Here is a 20184-nt window from a genome sequence, read left to right on the forward strand (position 1 = left end):
TTGAGGGAAATAAAAACCACTGTGCAATTAAGTAAACCAAATAGACAAGAGAGGTCTTCTGAAGAGATAAGATAGAGTACTCAGACAGCACTGCATAACAGCGTAAAATTGAAATTTTTCTTCAATAATTTTACTAAACGCGCTTTGAAAAATGTAGAGTGTAACTCCTAATTTAATGTGCGGGAACCTACACAGATTTCTCTTTGCGCTGACTTATGTACGACGGCGGTAAACGCGATGAATAAATTGCATCTTTTATTATACACTGTCAATGCGACAATCCTTTGTTGCTACTTGTTGTTGGCCGCATACCACCAACATAATTCAGGAGTGTTTCATAAATTTTTACTAAGAAATGTTTGTTTCATTTATACGCTGCGTGAAGCGGTTTATTGCATACTTCTGTCAGAAACTTAGCACTGTTTTCTCTGGTACTATACAGGACACATAAGCAAGCTCTGGATATAAAAAGTATTTCTTTGAGTTTTAATGGCAAACAGCAAGAACAACGTTGTTCGAACTCGATGCGTCGAAGTTCGCATTTCTTAATATTGTACAGTAGCGTAATTACTCATTATTATGAAGTAGTTTCCCAAGTCTGAAGTACAAAAATAACACTGGGAAATGTTCTACAAAACGTTGGACAGTATTTAACTTCCTATATATTTCGCGAACCAGATCTAGATCACAAAATAGTTAACATACTTCGGAAAATTACAGCTAACGCAGAACTTCGCATGCAATACGGTGTGTCTGTAAAGCTAGGAAGGTTACATACAACTGGTGACCATTGTCACCAGTTTGATGCCGTAGCTCCTGTAATGGTCCATCTTCAAAATGCAGCACGGCAAACTAAGTCGAAGAGACAGCCACGATGAGGCATCTCCATCGTTGACTTTCTTGCCTTAGTCTGTTAGCCGCACTGAGTTTTTACCCTATACCTTCTAACTTCGCCGACTCTACTGCTTGCAAGGTTTGGGTACGGGCTAGTTGGTATTCCATGGTATCAAACGTTAGAGACAGCGCATACTTAGACGAGGGACAAAAAAGGACGACGAAGACAAGCGCTGACTTCCAACTGATTTTTATATTGGGAAAGAAACATATATGTATACTGTGACACCAAGACAAAAGTGCCCCCTACGAAGCATCAACCCGACATGATTATGCATTCAAAATTCATGACCTAAAATGGTCTTGGTGTCTCAGTATACATATATGTTTCTTTCCCATAATAAAAATCAGTTGGAAATCAGCACTTGTCTTCGTCGTTTTTTTTTGTCCCTCGTCTATGTATGCGCTGTAAGTGGCGTTTCTACTGCTTGCCCTGATGTGATTCTGTGCTCCCATATCAATTTTGGATTACTAGAGAATTATATATTACTACAGCTTTCCTCCTGTGTGGCGTTCCTCGAACCAGGACTTTGTAGCAGTCACCTCCAAGCACAGAATCTAATATTCAGCCCATGTGGAAAATGTTGGGCAATGTAATGAACAGAGGCGGTTGTTGTTGCAAGCACTGGTTTTGCTTTATAATAAAGAAATAGGCAGAGAACAACAGACTGGTCTTTTTGAATATGATTTAAATGTGTAAAGAATTGAACCATACGCCTTTAACGGAGCAGTTCTGCCACAATTTGGTTCAGCAACCAAAAATGTCTCTTTCTTCTCTCTCGTCTCACTTTCAGGTCCCACATTTGGTTAAAGGGCAAACGGAGCCTTCACAGGACCAGGAAACATCCGTTATGTTCATGGCTGTGGCCAGAACAGTCGAACACAAGAAAAAAGAATAGTTGTTTGGCAGAGGATTGAATAAAATTTGCAAGGCCACCTCGCCTCCTGCAAAATACTTATGAAACGTGCACGAGCACCGCGCGATTGACGGGATTGTTTGTCGAATTCGCTTGAACACTGCAAGGCTACAACTGCGCAATTCTGAATTTCTAGACGCAACACCCAATAACGCAACCAGAACTAAACACTTAATCTGTCAAACGTATTAGGGCCAATTAGGAAAGCGCTTTGTTTACTGATACGTTCGTTTGTGCCAATGTAAACTAGGCACTACGCAAGGACATGAAAAAGTCTATGTTGTCGAATGTACGAGCAACTGACAGCGAAAGTTAGGCCGTTTTACGCGCGGTGAATGGCCTCACGCAGTGCAAGCTTCACAACGCCCACTGAAAAAGGTGCGCCAATGGTTTGCGTTCCACGGTAGACCTCCAAGTCAGGCTTTGTATTTAACTCTATAGAACTAAGCCTATTGCTTCTTCCCCTTGAAGAGTCAGTGCTGCACGTTTTCTTGCGCTTGTATATCATCAGTATTTTTGTTGTCTTGCAACGCTAGGAAAATGCGACAAGCTGAATATGGGGTATAGACCAGTAATGAGCCTGTAATACACTAAGGAGAAAATATGACCTGCAGAGGGAATTAACGATAAGTAAAGAAAAATGATTGTGCAAAGGAAAAACCCGCCTTCCAAGAGCAGAAAAATATAATGTTAAACTAAGGGCCAAGCAGAAAAAAAAAGAGTGTAGACGCAAGGAGTATCGCTAATTCCCAATACAAATTGTACAAGTGTTGTGCGCTCTCACTTTGTTTCTGATGCTGGTATAAGGTACCAGTGCCATGTGCTGAGGACGCCGTATTGGCATGCGCTTTGAAACAAGGCGGACAAATAGTCACCGACAGGCACTCTATGCATGTTTTTAATTGCGGCGTTTTTGTGCGCAATTCGTTAATTTTTTTCTTGCCTTCGAAGCATTTCTATCGTGCACCGCTATATATGCCCATAACAGATTTAGTCGTGTAAATATCCCTAAAATTTTTTCAACCAATACTAGAAAGTTCTCTTTCTTATCTCGAGTGCTGACCGCTTGATATTGCCGTCCACCCAACACCCGAAAGCGCTTCCGGATGGCGTACGTAACCAATGGGTCTAATTGGCTGAATTCCTTCGCATACCGTTAACGTGTGCTAACTGTTCTCCGGATATTGGCTGCAGCACACGCATGCCTCATCTTGTTACTTGTATTTTCTCCGGTATGTTTTTGTCTTTAAGGAGCCAGCTTGAGCCTCAAATAGCAAGGCACTGCCCTTTGTGTTATCGTACAGATTTCCCCTTATAATTTCTTCACATTCTTGTAGATCTCCATAGTCAGTATTGTTTCCATTTTATGCACGCTATTCGCTTTCTGTTTCCTTGACTTTCTTTTTGGCGATTGCTGCAGTTGTCTATTTACACTGTCGATGATGATGCTATGTCTACGGCCACCTCCCCTTGAATCGGGAGATCAATGGGTAATGCCATATCGGCCCATAAAATAAATGGAAAGAGAAAAACGCCAATAGAAAATATTCTATCGCACCTCTGTCGTTCCATCTGCTACCGCCATCCTATTTTTCACAAAACGCAGCCACCGTGGCGCTTGCTCACCCCACCGCTGCCCCAGTCGCCTCTTCGTAACTTGCACTGCATATGTGCGGGGAGGCTTTCCGGTGCCATGGAGAAGCAAGCGCCACCGCGAGCGCATCACTGCTATCGTCCGCTCCGGGGCTCTGGGTACGAGGTGCAACGCGATGCAAGCCCGCACAATCAACTCTGACGTGCTTGATAGTCTCATCCACGGCCTGGCATCGAGGGAAAGCCGTGCTTAGATCCACGGTAAACGTGGCTCACAACACGTGTGTTTTGAGCATACCATACAGCAAAGCGCTCCCTGTGGAGTTGCAGATGGTCTCCTTGGCGATGTTGAGCTTGCCGACACAGTATGCCGCCAGCGCAGTCCTCACTCGAGTTGCCGCCCTGCACCTCTCGGTCTCTGCCCTCAGCACCTGCTCTCGCACCCTCTGCCTTGTGCCGTGCTTGAAGGGTTCAGTGAATCGGACAGCCTCCACGCCATATCGCTCAGCGAGCTCCCGGGTTCCGGCCACCAATCTTATTCTCTCTGAGCGGAGGTGAAGGTATTTGTATGCATCTGGAGCCTATCATCCGCTCTTGCATGCCCCTGAGGCGCCTCTCGTATGAAAGCTTGACAACCGCCTCCTTCGCTTCGAAAAACGAGCGCTCGAGGTCTCCTTGCACCACCTAATTTGGCGTGAAACCGTGTAACCTCAGTGCCATACGGCCACTTTGCTTATGTCGGACCTCGAGAACCTGCCGGGTCGAAGACGAGAGGCGCACAACTGCGTTTCCGAAAGTGAGAGCCGGGACCACTCCACTTTTCGGGAGTTCTTATGTAACCTTACATCGGCTGAAGGCCCACAAAGCCCTCGACACCAGGAAAGCACGGCGCGCCATGGCCTTTACGCGGAACTCCACCTCGTACTGGCGGACATAGTTATCCGTTACCGCCCCTGTCACCCGAGGTACGCATGACTTTCCAGCAACATAAACGCCTTGCTCTGCAGCAGAAGAGGCGAACCACACTCCTCCTCCTGGGGCGAGGAACGCATGGCCACCGACTTTCTGGCACTGAAGCTGAGCCCAAGCTCAGTGCCCTCCTTCGCACAGATCTCAAGCAGAGTCTGCAACTCGCCATATAACCCGCCAGCACGACAATGTCACCTGCGTAGAAGAGTGTTCGCAGCCATCACACCTTCAGCATGCCCCGCTCCGAGTGGTTAAGATCGAAGCCCAGCCGTTATTTTGATAGGCGTCTCTCCATCTAAGACACGTACAACAGGAAAAGGAGCGGCGACTTTGTACCACCCTCTTTTAGCTCTGAGGTGAGCCTAATTTGATGATCGAGCATGTTGGCCCGCTGAAAAAGCCGCTTGGCTGTCCGTGTAGAGCGAGGCCTTGCAGCAGGCAGAGCAGTTACCGAGCACCCGCAACACCTGCCACAACCTGGCATGCTCAACGCTGTCGTGCGGCTTGGAAGTGTCACGGAAGGCAAACAGAAGAGGGTAATCTTCTATTACCGCAATTTTCACTGCCTGGTTGATAACAAGTAGGTTATCCTCCAGGCAGCGGCCTAGAATGAACCCATTCGCAGGTCCCCTGGAACTAGTTTCACGTTCAGAGAAATCCTCCGCAGAGAGCTGTTACGCTATCCCCCAGCACACAAAACACTGAAGGAAGGAAGGAAGGAAGGAAGGAAGGAAGGAAGGAAGGAAGGAAGGAAGGAAGGAAGGAAGGAAGGAAGGAAGAAAAAAGTGGAGAAGGAAAGGCGAGGAGGTTAACTAGTTCAGCTCAGCCAGTTTACTACCCTGCACATGTAAGCGAGATGGGGGGATGAAAGATGGGGAGGAGAGAGGGAGAGACACAGCACAGCACACACATCATCAGTTACAGTGCTTCACTCTTGCGTGGTACATGACATTACTGTCACAGCCGCTTGTCGAAGCCCGTCTCTCAAGAACCGAAGTAGTCCCTTCGTCGCCTTCAGCTGCGATGACTTCTGTCGGTGACGTGAAAATCATTTGAACTGAGAATGGTCTATTGTCAAGGTGCGCTAGAACGAACGCCAGGGACTGTCTCTCAACATTATATTCAGGAAAGTCGCACAGAATGTTCTAGCGTCTCCTCGCAAAGACAGGCATCGCAGAGAGCGTTGTCGGGCAGTCCAATGCGAAATGAGTAAGATTTCGTGAATGCCACCCCTAGGCATAAAAGATAAAGCAGAGTGGAATCTTTTCGGCGGAGTCCAGTTGGGACACAGAGATGCATCAATGAGGGCAGGTGGCATTGACAATTGCTCCGGTTGGTCTAGCTGCTTGGTTGTAGACCCCAGCAGCTGCTAGCTGCTGGGGGTTAGTCTCCCAACCCCCGCCAGCCCAAGACCCCATCAAGGACACAATAAAGTTTTAACTCTCTCAGCCCAGCCTTATAGCCTCACCTGATCACATGGCCAAACAGCCTATAGCGTGCGCAAATCACGCTAATAGGCCAGTAACTGGCCAGCACTGTCCTGTCAATCCTCAGCTTTCAGACCAGCCGAACACGCATGAATATCCACGCCTGTGGCACTGTTCCAGATGCCAGTACTTCATTTAGCACCTCCAGCAACAACATCCTTGTCAGCTTCCCGGCGCGCTTCAGCAGCATAAGAGGAGTACCATCTGGGCCTGCCACCGACCCCACCGCCTGGCACCTTATGGCCCGATACCGCTCACCCTGCGTGATGCGGCTACGAGGAATTCGTGGAGAGGGAAGAGGCCCCGCAGGTTTATCGTTACCAGACTCATGGAGGCCTTTCACTGTCTGAAGCTGAGCTGCCATGCAGTTTTCAACAAAGTAGAAACACTCATCAGCTTCATATACTTCCCTGGTGGCGGTTGGGTGTCTGAGCCGGCTGTTGGGGTGCCTGTAGCTCGCATGTTGCGCCTTTATGTGCTTCCAGAACTTTCTGTTCGAGTCGTGTTCGGTCTCCTTTATTATTTGCGGCAGCCTTCTGATTACCTTATACTTGGCTGACAGCTTTCTTGACCATTACCTCCAATATGTGTCCACGCTTTTCAGGTAAAGTTATTTATGCATTTTAGCCACCAATTTATTCTGATCGACGTTCCTGAGTGTTTCTTCAAAACTAATTTTACTCTGCGCTTCTCACACTTCAACAGAGCTCCATCCATGTAAATCTGCACTGCCTCATTTGTGGTTTTACCGAGGGCTCCCAAAGTCAAATGGCCTGCCAATATTTGATTAACTTCTAACCCAAATAAGATATCTGATTTTAACCACAGAATGATATTTGCGAACGTTAGCACTAGCACCATGTCTCTTTTGCAAATCCATCGCACCACCTCACATTTATTGCGGCCCCAAAGCGCTTTATGTTTCATTAATGCTGCACTCCGCTGCCCCTTCATTTTCAGATTATTTTGGTGGGTGCTTGAGAAAGTCTTCCCTTCGTTTATGTATACAGTGAAGTATTTATATTGATTGACAATAGGTATGACTTGCTGTTGAATGGATAGCACGTAATTACGCGTGTCTTCATGAAAGATCATAATTTAACTGATTCGAAGAAAACAAGAACATTTCACCTGTTTCCTGATGTTCGACTTTCCCGTCAATCGCGTTTGTAAAAAATCGCACTTCTATCTTGGACGTTCCGTTTTTGTGAATTTTCGCCCGTCCTCGCCCGTTTTCGCCCGTCCACTCAGAGAGCACCCTCTGAGTGCTCTCTGAGTACAGTGCATGCGTTTCCTGTATTTGAAGTTGCGCGTCCGGCACTTTTAGGCCCCGAACGGCAGGCGTATGTCAAAGTGGCACAGCATCCTTGAAGAGAAAGCAGCGAGCGCCGAGCGCTGCAGCAAATGCACAAAACGTAAGGAGACAAGGATTCTTATTCGTAAACAATAGACCTCAAAGAGTGGAGAATTTTTAATTCGAAGCATAGAGTACGCCCACATGGCTGGCACGTCGCCACCGTCATGCGCTAAAAATATTCCAGACCACTAGGACTGGTTGAGAAATGCCCGGAGCTAGCAGATAGTTTTAGTTTAGGGGACGCAAGCGGCTTGCGCGCGCAAGAACTAGGAGCCATGGTTCTGGGCCTTCGCAGAACCCTACGTCTGGCTTTGCGCATGCGCAGTACCGTCGATCTTAGTTGTGTACGCAAGCCGCTTGCGTCCCCTAAACTAAGACTCTGTAGTGTTAAGCTATACACGGTATAAAACCCGTAATACCGTTTTACAAGTTACTATCTTGTATTTCACCCAAAGTAATGGCACACCTGCGATACTTACTATGGAAAGTGTGGTGGCCAGTTCCCTTCCAGCTGTCCAAGTCTGCTTTTGTTTTTTTTTGGTCAAGCTCAGCACAGCTGTTATTGTTGTTTGCTGCATATAAATTCAAGTTCAAATTATTTAGAGCGTAAGGTACGACACACATCATCATAATATATATACCTTTATTTTCTAGCAAGTAGAACTGTGGGTGACAGAAAAGCTCAATGAGTAACAGCTCTCCCCTTTCCAACAATACGAGACACTTGCTTTCACCTAGTAAGCTGCTCCGCCTATAACTCACGTTGGATCGGAGAGGCAAACTGGGCAATGGATCGTGGGACTATTTATGGGTCCTCGTAGAAAGAACAGAGGTAGCTGCTTTAACGATGCCCGCGGTTATTTCTTCGGGGGTGAGCATTTTCGTCAAGTCCTCCGTCCTTGTATCCACCACGTCACTGATCTTGAGGAAAGAGCGAATGCGCCCGAGCACTTCGTCGCCGAGTCGACCAAGCTGAAGCTGCTCGGCGTTCAGGTCTTGGGCGCTGCTTATTGTCGCTGCTTTGTTGCCGACCACCTTCTCCTGCCTTACGATGCCGACAAGACGCCAGAACTGCGTCGACACGTAAGGAATACGGTTGTAAAGCGCAGTTCTAGTTACGTTGTGACCACGCCTAAGTGCTTAACTCTTATTCCAACTCTATCCGATAATATTCTACAGAAGTGCTACATCCGAGATTTTTTTTCACAGTGGTGGCTTGATTCCTTTTCTAACGGTGCTCGCTATCTGTACTATGCGGCATAGTAAGCTGACGTAATTAAAGAACCGACACCAGTAAAGCGAATTATAGGATTCACTAGAATCATTGAGGTTTGGTATGTTATTCGCTGTCTCGCTTGAATAAGGGAGAATCCCAAAATTACGTCTATCAAGAGCAATACCAGCACAATATCATGATTGCAAAGGTCATCAGCAATACGGATCACTAAATAAACACTAACATACCGCCTTGCCAGAGGCATATGCCTTCGCCGGTCACGCGACCAGAGCTTTCGGGTGGAGTAGGCTACGGTTCGTTCGTTGATAAGGTAAACAAACTCTACCAAGAAATGTCCACTGCCGAGTGGATTCATCAGCTGTACTGCACGTACTTCGTGACAAATTCGTTGAACGCTTTCCATGATTTTCATTTCGGCCTCTTCTTGACTCAGGGAACCGGCGCGCTGCACAATGTTTGCAAGAAGTGGGTGCCAGTGGACGAGCTCAAAGCCAATGGCTGCACGCCTCAGCTCGCTTCCGAGGACAAACGCAGCGGCGTTGTGCAGGAGGCCAGAGTTCCTCCGGATCTGCAATTAACAACCGAATTATACTGTACTGAGTAGTCTGCCTAATAGGAAAGTATGGTAGATTAACAACGCAATTATAGTCTAAAACATAACAAGACGGAAACCTAATTATGGTGCACTTTTCCGGGCTCACTTTTTTCTCAGTATTGCCAAAATGGGGTGAGCCTACGAACACAGCTATGACTTCTATTGCCGGAGAGGCATCAGTGCTAGATGCTAGTTTTTCTTTTTCTTTTTTGAATGGAGCTTAGCAGGATCACAGATTTAGATCATCCTAGCTTTCTGGACATGTGTGGCTTCTTGAGGAAATTTTGAAGTTGTTCGACAACGTGCGCAGTACATAAGAACTCGTAGAAGGTGCTAACGAACTCTGAGAACGAGAATCAAGATGACTGCCATGTTTCTGGTAAATCCTAATCAACTGTGCAAGTGTGCAGGTGAATGCAGGTATAAGGTGAATGCCTACTGCATAAATATGCTCTATATTGCGCAATATTACGTGCATTTCCTAATATTTGCCTGATCTGTTGCTAAATAAATTCCATGAGAGAACACGACATTACTAAAGCAGAAAGGAACAGCGACCTAGTTAAGGACTAGTGCGGAAGCTAGCGGAGCAACAACGTGAACACAGGAGAACAAAACACTAAAACGGTGTCTGCTCTGTCATTCAGCTGTTGCACTCTGTTTAAGATGCGTTTTCACCATGATATTGGTACACATATATGTCATTATGAGCAGAATCGGCAGAATCATGATGGGTGCAATATCAAAACGCACAGCTATACCATGGGTTGCGTGTCCGTTAAAACAGATTGTCGTTTAAATTAACCATGCAAAACTCACTATGACGCCTCTTTTAGCTGCCGAGGTGTAGTGGGACGTTCAAACCTATGATATCAATTTTTACGACGTGGTGAAAAAATATTTCTGTGACAATGATATGCCTGAACGGAATACGTGATTGCCTTTCACGCACTACAAAATATACGCGTACAATGGGATATGTACCTTCTTCAATGTCATGAGCAGTCTTAAGCAATTATTTGCTTGCAGCCTAGAAGGCTTAAGCCAAGCATCGAATTTTCGAAACATCCACAGCTTTTGGAGAAGTCTAAAATGCCTGTACTTTAGAAGCAGGTCACTAATTTGGAATTCCTTTTCCGGTAGTTTTCGTATACCGCCATAGGAAACTGTCATTTGACTTCACGGGGGAGACATGGGTTACGGAGATAACTTTATTTCTTGAAAAAATTTAATGGATCTTCTCATGCTAATTAGGTTTTCTATGCTAAGCCTAATTAGGTGGCTATATTTTAAATATGTCAAGTAATTCATGATATTATCAAATTAATTCATTATTTTCTCAAAGAACAAAGACAGTATATAAATAGAACTCGCCAGTTATGTCAAATGTATGCTGAAATACTGAAATGTATGAGGAGTGCAGCGCCCCGACTAGAATCTCAGTTGAGCAATTGTTTGTCACTTTACAGCACAATAGAGTTCTGTGTTAACAGCATGAAAAACAAACGGCAAAACGAAGTGAAAGAAGAAATTATATGGTGCTTAAAATGAAAATGCTGCTGCATGCGTTACTTTCGATATATATTTAGCTTCATTATCGAAAAAAAAATATTGTTGCCCAAGCAATTTTAGGACCAGAATTGTCGATGCAACAGGCAAGTGAAGCGTCGAAAAACCGTTTTTTTTTCACGAATTGGGAAAGAAAATTGAAAAAGAAGTGTATCACTAAACAGTGAAAAATAAAATTGAAATGAAATGAAATCTTCCTTCCCCTCCTCAGGATTACAATAGAAAGCGGACTCAAGGAAAGACGCTCCACGTAGCACATCGAAAAACCTCTTTAAACCCCACATTATATCCTTAACTCTAAGACTCGCATGACACATGACTTTTAACGCCCAACAGGGGCATTGAGAGCCTGCACAAAACTGGAAGCATTTTGAACACATGCTCAATGTGTATTGCTGTAATCTGAAGTTGGTTTAGAGATTACAGCAATATTGTGATAAGCACAATAGCGCAGCTCCTGTCCAGGGAACTAATCACGCAATCTGAATATCGCTTCATGATTCCCAAGAACAAAACAGCAGGCCGCTTTTATCTTCTTCCTAAAACACATAATTATTAAGGTTTCGGTCGAAGAAATATTTACAGCAGAAATCCCAGGTTGGCCTAATGTGTCTAATAACAAAACACCTACTGAGTCACTGTCTAAATTCTTAAATCACCACCTGTCAAACATACCCATCACCCTCCCATCTTTCGTTCAAGACACGCCGCACTTCCTTCGAATTATCGACTGCATCAACGCAACCAAATTCTTTCCGACTGCGCTATTCTAGTCACTTTGGATGCTTCTGCCCGTTACACCAACATTCCCATGAGTGAAGGAATTGAAGCCGTTTCTAGATCTCTCGCACTCAATCTCCAAGCGCATGCTCCTGAAGTTTACTTATCGCTCCTTAGGTTAGTTCTCACGCTCAACTATTTCGAATTCGATTCTATACACTACCTGCAAATTTTCGGCACTAGCATGGGTACGCCATTCGCTCCCACGTATGCGAACATTTTCATGGGACAGCTTGAAGCAGACCTGCTGAAATCCTACCCTTTAAGACCCCACACCTATCTTCGTTACATTGACGACATATTTATAATACGGGAACACGGCACAAGCGCCTTAACCGACATAATTAGCCATTTCAATCGCCTTCACCAGAGTATTAAATTTACTGCACACCACTTTCCTAGTCAGATCAACTTCCTGGACACGATGGTCTACATAGAAAACGGAAAACTGAGAACGACACTTTACCGGAAGCCTAGAGATAGCCAGCAATATTTAGACTACAACAGTCATCACCCGCGACATTGCAAGCAAGGAATTTTTGTCGGACAAGCGAAACGTATAAAAAGAATCTGCAGCGAAGACCACAATTATATCCACCACCTAAATGACCTTAAATTAACGCTAGAACTATCCCCAAGTTGCTCTCGATAGAGCTTATGATGCCACGTCAAGATTGGAGAGACAGTCGGAATTGGCGAAAACACAGCCCACAATAGAATATGACAGACCGCCGGCCTTTATAACAAAATATTCTAATGCACTCCCAAACATAAACAACATCCTAAGAAAATACCACCCTATAATATCAAGTAACGAGCGTCTGCGAAAAGCGTTCCCGGATGTACCCAGGGTTACCTATTGGCGAAACAAGAACTTTAAAGACATGTTAGTGCACGCAAAAGTCAGTCAACAGCATTCCCCCATAATAAAAGCATGTTGCCGCCCTAGGTGCAAAACTTGCAGACACCTTCGAAGTGACATTAACATTAAAAGCACTGCAAATAGTTATACACATGAAGTCAAATCTAGCTTCACTTGCACAAGTTACAGATGTGATTTATGTGATTGAATGTTCTTTCTGTAAGAAACAATATATCGGTGAAACAGGGTAATAATGAACGTCAGATTAAACGGACATCGCGCGGACACAGCTAAAAACCTTCCCAAAGCCGTCGCCGAGCATTTCAACCAACCAGGTCATAACTTTGATGAACTTAAATTGTACATCTTACAGTCAAATTTCCGTTCTGAACGAGAAAGAAAATACAGAGAATCATACCTTATCCTTAAGTTCAAGACATTGAAACCAATAGGCATAAACGTTTCAAAAGGAGCCTTAGAATCTATTCGCTATGCTAAACTTCAAGCTATAGGCAACAGCACTTAGTTTGATTTCTTGGCGTATCCCCCCCCCCCCTTTTTTTTGTCAGCCGGCATGTCAGGAGCCCTTGACGCGCGTGCATTGACAAACCGGGGTGGGGGGGTGCCCTGGCTTTGACCTTGTACACAGCATTCCTTTACTCTCAATTCGACACGCTAACACATTTTCCCTCGCTTCCGAATCCTCCCGCCTCACACCCTCTCCCCTTTAGAACAACCCCACCTATATATACTGTGGCGAGGAAAGCATACGTCGCCTTGAAGAAGACAAGTCCACTTGTCGAAACATTGGCTCCTGCATTCACCTTGTTCACGTTTTGCTCATCATCATGATTGAAATAAGAATGACAACGTAGTGGTTAACGTAAAGTACAAAAACAAAACTAAAAGTGACCAAGATGTTGTACGAGAACAGCTTCAATGTATATTACATACAGAATGTTTTGAATGTGTCCAAACTAGAGTAGAGGAGGTGCAAAACTTGTAACCTTTTCGTCGTTTTTTCTGGCAACTTATTCCGTTCATGCATGTTAAGATAACATGGAAGTTTATAAGGGCATGATTGAAATTCGTACACAGTCCGACAAAACACTATGGACCAGGCGGGGCTACGACGTACGTTACATGGGGAAAAAGGGACTTGTGCAAGTTGGTTCTTCGATTTCCTTCACGGCGCTTCGATGTTTTCTTTTCTCTGTCCGCTTTTCACAGAATGTACTTCGCACCACAATCAAGTATACCGAGTTATATAACGTGTCCGTTTTTGGGCACACCAAAGTTTTAAAAATTGCTTGCAGCAGACAACAGGATTCTACACCTTGATCTAAATTACTCGATGAGGCGGTCATTACATTTACGAAACATCAAAATGCTTAATTGAATAATTAACATAATTACGCTGATGAACTTTTCTTCATTATTTACGTGAAGCACCTATTTTAATCTAGAATTATAGACGGTAAGTTTGCAAGGTGTATCCACTTGTGTGTCTCCCGTAGGAAGCAGTAAGCGGACGCTTTCGGTACAGAAAAGGAAAGAGCGGCTTCTCTCTCTCTCTCACTTTTGCGATACCTTGCTACGCTTTGTTGCATCCCGGCACGCGTGCTGCTAAAAAAAAACGTCAATGCAGATGACACACATATGCTACGTTTACAGAAAGCGCCAAGCGCAGTTGCGCGTGGTCGACGAAGAAAAACTGTCGTCGCCAACTTGTCGAGTGCTCACCGTGTTTGTGATGAGGCACCACGCTGGCATGTGCGCCCAATAGCCGTCCACGTGGACCCATGTGAGCGCGTAGTTCTCCTCCGTCGACGCGGCCAGCGATGATAGCAGCGTACCGGTGCCCGGAGGAACCACCCTGGTGCCGTACTTGCGGACCTCCAGGCTAACGGACAGGGTGTGCAGTCGCCGGTTGCCACTCAGCCAGCGGCCCAATGCAGCCGCGTCTCGGTCGTCCAAGGCGAAGTCTGCGCGGAAGTGACGTCACACTGGAGCTCTTGTGCGTCCCTATAAGGTTGCGCGCGAAGGAAGTTTTCGAGAAAGGTCCGCGTTGACTTTCGAGCAAGCTCGAGTTCACCAGTTTTGTATTGAGAGCCTCCCGAGAGGCATTCAATATTTGAAAGGAGCTGGTGGCTGAGCGAGTTAGTACGGGTTTGTTTTATAGAAGGTGCCTCAGAAAGAAAAAAACAATAGGACGTTTTTGAAGGTTAGTTGGTTCATACTTGAAGGATGGTTAAAACTGCCCGAAAGAAACGAGGACAAGCGGAAGGAAAACACAACACAGCACGATCGCAGTTACTCGTGGTGGTGGCTCCTGGTGTAATGTGGGTTACTTCCGCTTACCCTCGTTTCTTTCGCGCAGTTTTAAAGCGAAAGCTTTACTGGCCGCAAACTTGTGATTTCGCCGTGGCGGTGCTCCGAGGAGGCACATGAGGTCACAACGCGCGCCTCGGCGCGAATATTTCTCTCTATCGCTCCCTAGTCACTACTGCGCATGCGCCACTAGTAGCACCGAGCCACAGTTGTTCCGCCGCTGCACAGTGCCGCGCCTTTCCGCTCCGCCGTTTGGTATGACGTCACACCGCGTTCCTCGTCGTTGCGCTTGCCTTCGCTCGATTCGCCAACTGCGTCGCATGCCTGAAAACATCTCGGAGGATTGTAAAGGAGAGCTCGCGTGCGCCGCAACCACAGTTGAGACGGCAGTATGGACGGGGACAATTCTGATAAGAAGGAGGAAGCCTGCATAGAGTTTCCTACAAAATTACTAGAGGGAACTCTGGCGCTGCAGTCGTAGTCCTACCATGGGAATGATGGGAAGTACATGGATTTGTCTGATCTTCGTGCTTGTGGATTCAAACGTTCTTGTGGCTTTGTTTATTACGCTATATAAACCTTACTGTATTATATTTCGGCGCAATCTATATTCTTCGAAGTGCAGAAGACGCCGGGAACGCGTACAATTGCTATTAATTGCAATGATTGAGCTTGTCCAGGTGGCCAAATCGAAACGCGCCAAGCGTCTCAAGGCACTGGCATGCCCGCGATAAATTCATAAGGGCGCTTCATTCACTTGTCGATACATGCGTCCGTAGCTTAATGGTTTCAACATTAGGCTTCTGTGCTAGAGTCCCTGTGTTCGAATCCTGCCGTCGGGTTTTTTAATGATGTTTATTTAATTATTTGTTGCGCAATACAGTGTTGAAAATGACGAGTTTACAAAGTCACAAAGCCGTTTGAAGCCAAAAGGACGAAGTTTAGGCAAATCCATGTACTTCCCATAATTCCTATGCTGGGACAACCGCTGCCATTGCAGCTACCATAGACACTAGCGCCAGAGTTCCCTCTAGTAATTCTTGTAGGAAACTCTGTGGAAGCCTGGAATCGACATCGGAACGAGATGAAGAGGAAACGAATCGCCAGACCAACAGCGCGCCTAACGACTTACTAAATGCCGCAACATAGCTAGACAACCAGACTAACCTGGACTTGCAATCAAGATCAACCAAGGCGAACCATGCTGTGCCTTAGCTTTCACTACGTATATCCTGGCATAGTCGAGTTCAGGCACTGCCAATTTTTAACCTTCGTTCAAGTAAAAAAAAAAGGCAAATGATTGTGCTTTTTTTTTCTTCTCTCGCCTCCATTACGAAATGTTTCAATACATGAACATCTCAAATTTCAGGTCACAAATCTGCTCTGGCCATATAATGAACGCTGACATTGAGAAATTCACGACGATTTCTATAGGCAACGGCTATGTTATGGAAATGCTAAAAATGTAGTATGAAGGCTCGCGACTACAATTTTGTTGAAGCCGGCGACCTCTTTCTCGTGTATACACACAATCCAGGTTCTGTTAGCCCTCTGTATAGCTGTTGTTCAACCGCCTCAGGCTGGTACCCTACAATTTTATATATATATATATATATATATATATATATATATATATATATATATATATATATATATATATATGTAATACAAGGAATATGAGTTCTTTTTCTCCCGCTGAAAAAAAAAAATGTCGCGTCTGACTTGAAGAGACCATAAATTCATTCCTGCCTATGCAAATGCAGAGGACCGATCCATCGTACATTTTATGTTTCCTTTGTTTTACTGTATTTATTGTAGATATTGTTGGATACAATGACCAATACATTTATACTGGTGACTACAGCTGATAACAATTTTCCGCTGAAAAGCAGTATGTAGTGTATACTTGGAAATCTTGTTTTAACGTAGAACTTCGTTATGGTCGACAGTTCAATAAAGATCCGAGCGCCGATGGGCATGGTATATTGAAGGTAAAACGAATGCTCGCGAACGTACAGGGTCCATTATGAAAGAAATGCGCGTGATTTTATTATGACGCGACTATCCCTGGCAGCGCGGTAATACCAGTCGTGAAATGTGGCGAGGGTTCTGCCCTGCCAACGCAGCCGGTCGCAGTTGACTCCGACTGACCGATAGTGACCAAGGATCTGCGAATGTGCAAAGTCTGCACGAAGCTTGTGCCGAAAGTGCTGACAGAATATCAGAAAGAACTTCGAGTTTTGCGCTGTCAAGAACTGTTGGATTTGATTCAAAATGAGCCGGACTTTCTTAACTCTGTCGAAACCGGAGACGAATCCTGGATGATCGAGTACGACTAAGAATCGGAAGGGCAGAGCAGCGAGTGGCACACAAAATTATCTCCAGTGCGAATGAACAAGTCTCGCATCAAAACGATGCTCACTGTCTTCGTTGACGCCCGGGGAATCGTCCATTTTGAGTATGCACCGCAGGGAGAAACTGTCAGCACAGCCTTTCACATGGAGGTGCTCAAGAAATTGAAACACTGGGTGGCGCGTGTGAGGGCTGACATCAAAGACACGGTCAAACTCCACCATGACATGCCACCAGGCACACGTCCTTCATTGTTACCAACTTCTTGGCCCGGAGTAACACCCTGGTGGACCCCCATCCCCCTTACAGTCCCTACGTGGCCCCGTCCGACTCTTTTTAGTTTCCCCGACTGAAGAGAGCGCTGAAAGGAAAGCATTGGGAGATCGCGGAAAATATCCAAAAGCATTTTACAGTGTTCTATCCTGAGAGACATTCCCGTCGAGGACTTTCAGGGTGCCTTCCAGGCGTGGCAGACACGTCTCCGCAAGGGTATTGATGCAGGGGGAGAGTATGCAGGGAGAGTACATTCATACAGGTAATCTCTTTACACAACACAGCAACTCAAAACGTGCCGCAGGACAGAACAAACGCATAAATGACCACAATTTCCAAGCTTGTTACCGTGAGAAAAATAGTAGGGAATCTAGGTCTGGAGCATTTAGTTTGTAAAAAATAAAGAGATTGTGAAAAACCTCGAAATTGAATTAATGTGCATGTGTGTGTGCGTGTGTGTTACATTAGAAGCGAAGTTCTAGCGTACAAAGTTTACCATAATCACGGTGCCGGTATGCGAATTAACGTGCCTACAGCGCGCAAAATTGGCACTCGTACCGCATTATGCCAGACCGACCATATAAAGCCAGCAGACAATGAAGCCAAGGAAAGTATACGGGTGATTAGCTTAGGTTGAAGCCGAACTTGCAAGCTTCGCATTACGGGTGCGATGACCCACTAATTGTGCTACAGCGATGTCAGCAGACCGTCCACTAACTTGGGTATTTATGCTTACTACTAAGTGTTAGAGCCGGCGACGCTCAAAGCGAGCGGATGTGGAACACGCCTTCGTTTATGCGGCATCGCGTTTACCCATGAATTTAGAAGAGCAATGACGTATTCTATTTACGTATTCTTACCGCATTCCGTATCTCCGTAACAGCATCTACGAATTCTATTCTAACCCACGTATTATATCTGATGGCATCGAGGCTTCTAGATTCGAGACCGTCGTTATGAATGAACGAGAAGAGAAACAGAGGGGCAAGATTTTTTTATTCAAGTCATACCACTCAGGATCATCACATCATTACACTAGTAAAGGTCTTCATGTAAAAAGGCAGATATATCGCGGGCCTTGTTCAGTATAGGCTAATCCCGTATGTAGGTGTAATCTAACACCACTTACACTTCACCGACGTAGCGGCTATTTAATACCTTATTGAAAACAATTGAAACACGCCTGCCGGAACAAGACCATCGACTGTAAATATAGGCGAAATTGAGTTGCCACTGCGGAGATGTAACCACGAAAACGGTACTTTTTCATTTGTTCCTGTTGAGATGTACGTATCCGATCCTTCAAAAAGCGCACGTTCATCTGACAGCGTTATCTTCTCTGAGTCCTTCGTTATCCGTGAACACAATGACTTCAATACGCGAAACTTTGCTGTACATCACGTCTTGCGTGACGTCCATTTACGTCGCCTATATGAGCGCCTTGCGCTGTCGCTTTTGTTCTGGTGTTATCAAAAGGAGCGGAACGCGAAAACTAAGCAGTGTCGGTGCCACATAGCAGTCGTTGACGCTACACCACCAGAACTACCTGATATATTACATATGTTTAGCATCCCTATTTTACGTGTTTGTCGGACTCACGTTTTTCATGTCACATATAATGCCGGACAAGCACTGACGAAGTAAGTGGCGGTCGGTTGCAGTCCTGTATAAGAAGATTTCACATGAAAAGCGTTTTGTCTGAGCGAAGTTTGTTAAAATTGTGCCTATAAAAGGACAACCAAAGTTCATCACCTCGTTCTGTTTATCCCGCATTTCCATGCAGGAGAGTTTTGTTTATCCGGAGTCAAACAAATGTTTATAACATTTTTTTTCTAAAGCGTAATTCAACGTGTCATCACACATTCGCCGAACTGAAGTGTCGCTGTTTCCAACAACCGCGTTCAAAGCTCCGCCCAGGGTAGAGCGTCTCTTGGCCACTCACGAACACGAAAAGCGCGAAAGGCATCAGCATCGAGAAAAGGCACCGCTACGAAATCGCGGCCAACTGGTGCTATCGTCACGCGACTCGAACGCACAGTTAAAGCGTACTCTCGAGATGGAGTTCCTCGATGCTGCTGTTCTGGAAGAGGCCCTCGACAATGGTGTGTTCGAGGTGGTCCCAGCAGGGCATGATGACGCTGAGCATCCGCAGGCTTCGCGTCGAGGCCAGGTAGGCGGCCAAGAGTCGCGCGAGCTGCTGCGTCACGCCCCCCTGGAGATCCAGCGAGAGCGCCACCGCGTGGTCGGCGCAGTCCTCCGTCAGCGCCAGGCACACGTCGAGGCTGCTGCTGTGCAGCAGGCCGAGCGGATGCAGCGCCGTCTCGGCCGACAGCGCGTTCCACGTTTCCACCAGGGGCTTCATGTGCTCTGCGCGAGGCTCGCACCTGCGTCGATGTTCGTCGGCGGCAAAACTATAGCCGTGGGGGACTCTCTGAAACCTACAGCACCAGCAGGTTTAATTCGGATGATTTGAGTTTTTGCAATTCTGCCGGACCTCGGCCGAAAGGTCGAAAATAAATGTTTCTTCCTGCAGCTGCGCTCCCCCCTCCCCCCCTCCCTCCCACACACACGTGTGTGTCCACTATGTGACCACTATGTGACCATACACTATGTGACCACTACACAGATATAGCAACGGTCCTGTTACCACCAGCAGGTGAGGCAGCAAACGCAAAAATCACCGTACCCATAAAACAGAAACACCGCAAAACAATTTAGTCGCATGCTTGCAGCAACCTATACGCTGGTGAAAGTTGTATTTCATAAGTGTGCTAATAGCGTCAAAAAGTAAGACGCCATAGCATGAGAAAATACTAAAAGCCACATTTTCCCTCAATAAAACAGGTTCACGATTCTCGGCACATCGTTCGAGATTCTGCAGAATCACTAGAAACTCGCATTCTGAATAGAACACACTAGGTAATATTTTTGTTTTGTGCTTTTTTATTTGTCTTTTAAGATGTAATTT

The 20184-nt window shown here is 45.7% G+C and overlaps 2 protein-coding genes across 2 annotated transcripts in view; one reads left to right on the forward strand and one right to left on the reverse strand.

The window, feature by feature from the left end:
• The window catches only part of LOC139057637 (uncharacterized), an 83197-nt gene extending 81373 nt beyond the window's left edge, over nucleotides 1-1824 (forward strand). Inside the window, exon 10 of the mRNA XM_070536221.1 lies at nucleotides 1689-1824. Coding sequence (XP_070392322.1) covers nucleotides 1689-1705 — 17 coding nt within the window. The 3' untranslated portion in view covers nucleotides 1706-1824. The remainder of the gene's footprint in view (nucleotides 1-1688) is intronic.
• Nucleotides 1825-7910: 6086 nt separating this feature from the next.
• LOC139057000 (uncharacterized) lies at nucleotides 7911-19596 on the reverse strand. Its single transcript, XM_070534803.1, has 4 exons — nucleotides 19266-19596; nucleotides 14004-14245; nucleotides 8828-9022; nucleotides 7911-8288 (listed from the first exon to the last, which is right to left on the reverse strand). Exons 1-4 carry the CDS (start codon nucleotides 19576-19578, stop codon nucleotides 8019-8021), a joined length of 1020 nt encoding a protein of 339 aa, XP_070390904.1. The 5' UTR covers nucleotides 19579-19596; the 3' UTR covers nucleotides 7911-8018.
• Between the last annotated feature and the right edge of the window lie 588 nt (nucleotides 19597-20184).

This window comes from Dermacentor albipictus, chromosome 3, assembly GCF_038994185.2.
Source record: "Dermacentor albipictus isolate Rhodes 1998 colony chromosome 3, USDA_Dalb.pri_finalv2, whole genome shotgun sequence".
Taxonomy (NCBI): domain Eukaryota; kingdom Metazoa; phylum Arthropoda; class Arachnida; order Ixodida; family Ixodidae; genus Dermacentor; species Dermacentor albipictus.

Excerpts from the sequence above, each read along its gene's own strand:
- LOC139057000 (XM_070534803.1), bottom strand. The coding sequence starts at position 19,578 with ATGAAGCCCCTGGTGGAAACGTGGAACGCGCTGTCGGCCGAGACGGCG. Across the intron at positions 14,246-19,265 it reads CGAGGAACTCCATCTCGAGA|ACTTCGCCTTGGACGACCGA; the intron begins GTACGCTTTAAC and ends ACTTCCGCGCAG. Across the intron at positions 9,023-14,003 it reads GGTGCCTCATCACAAACACG|ATCCGGAGGAACTCTGGCCT; the intron begins GTGAGCACTCGA and ends TGTTAATTGCAG.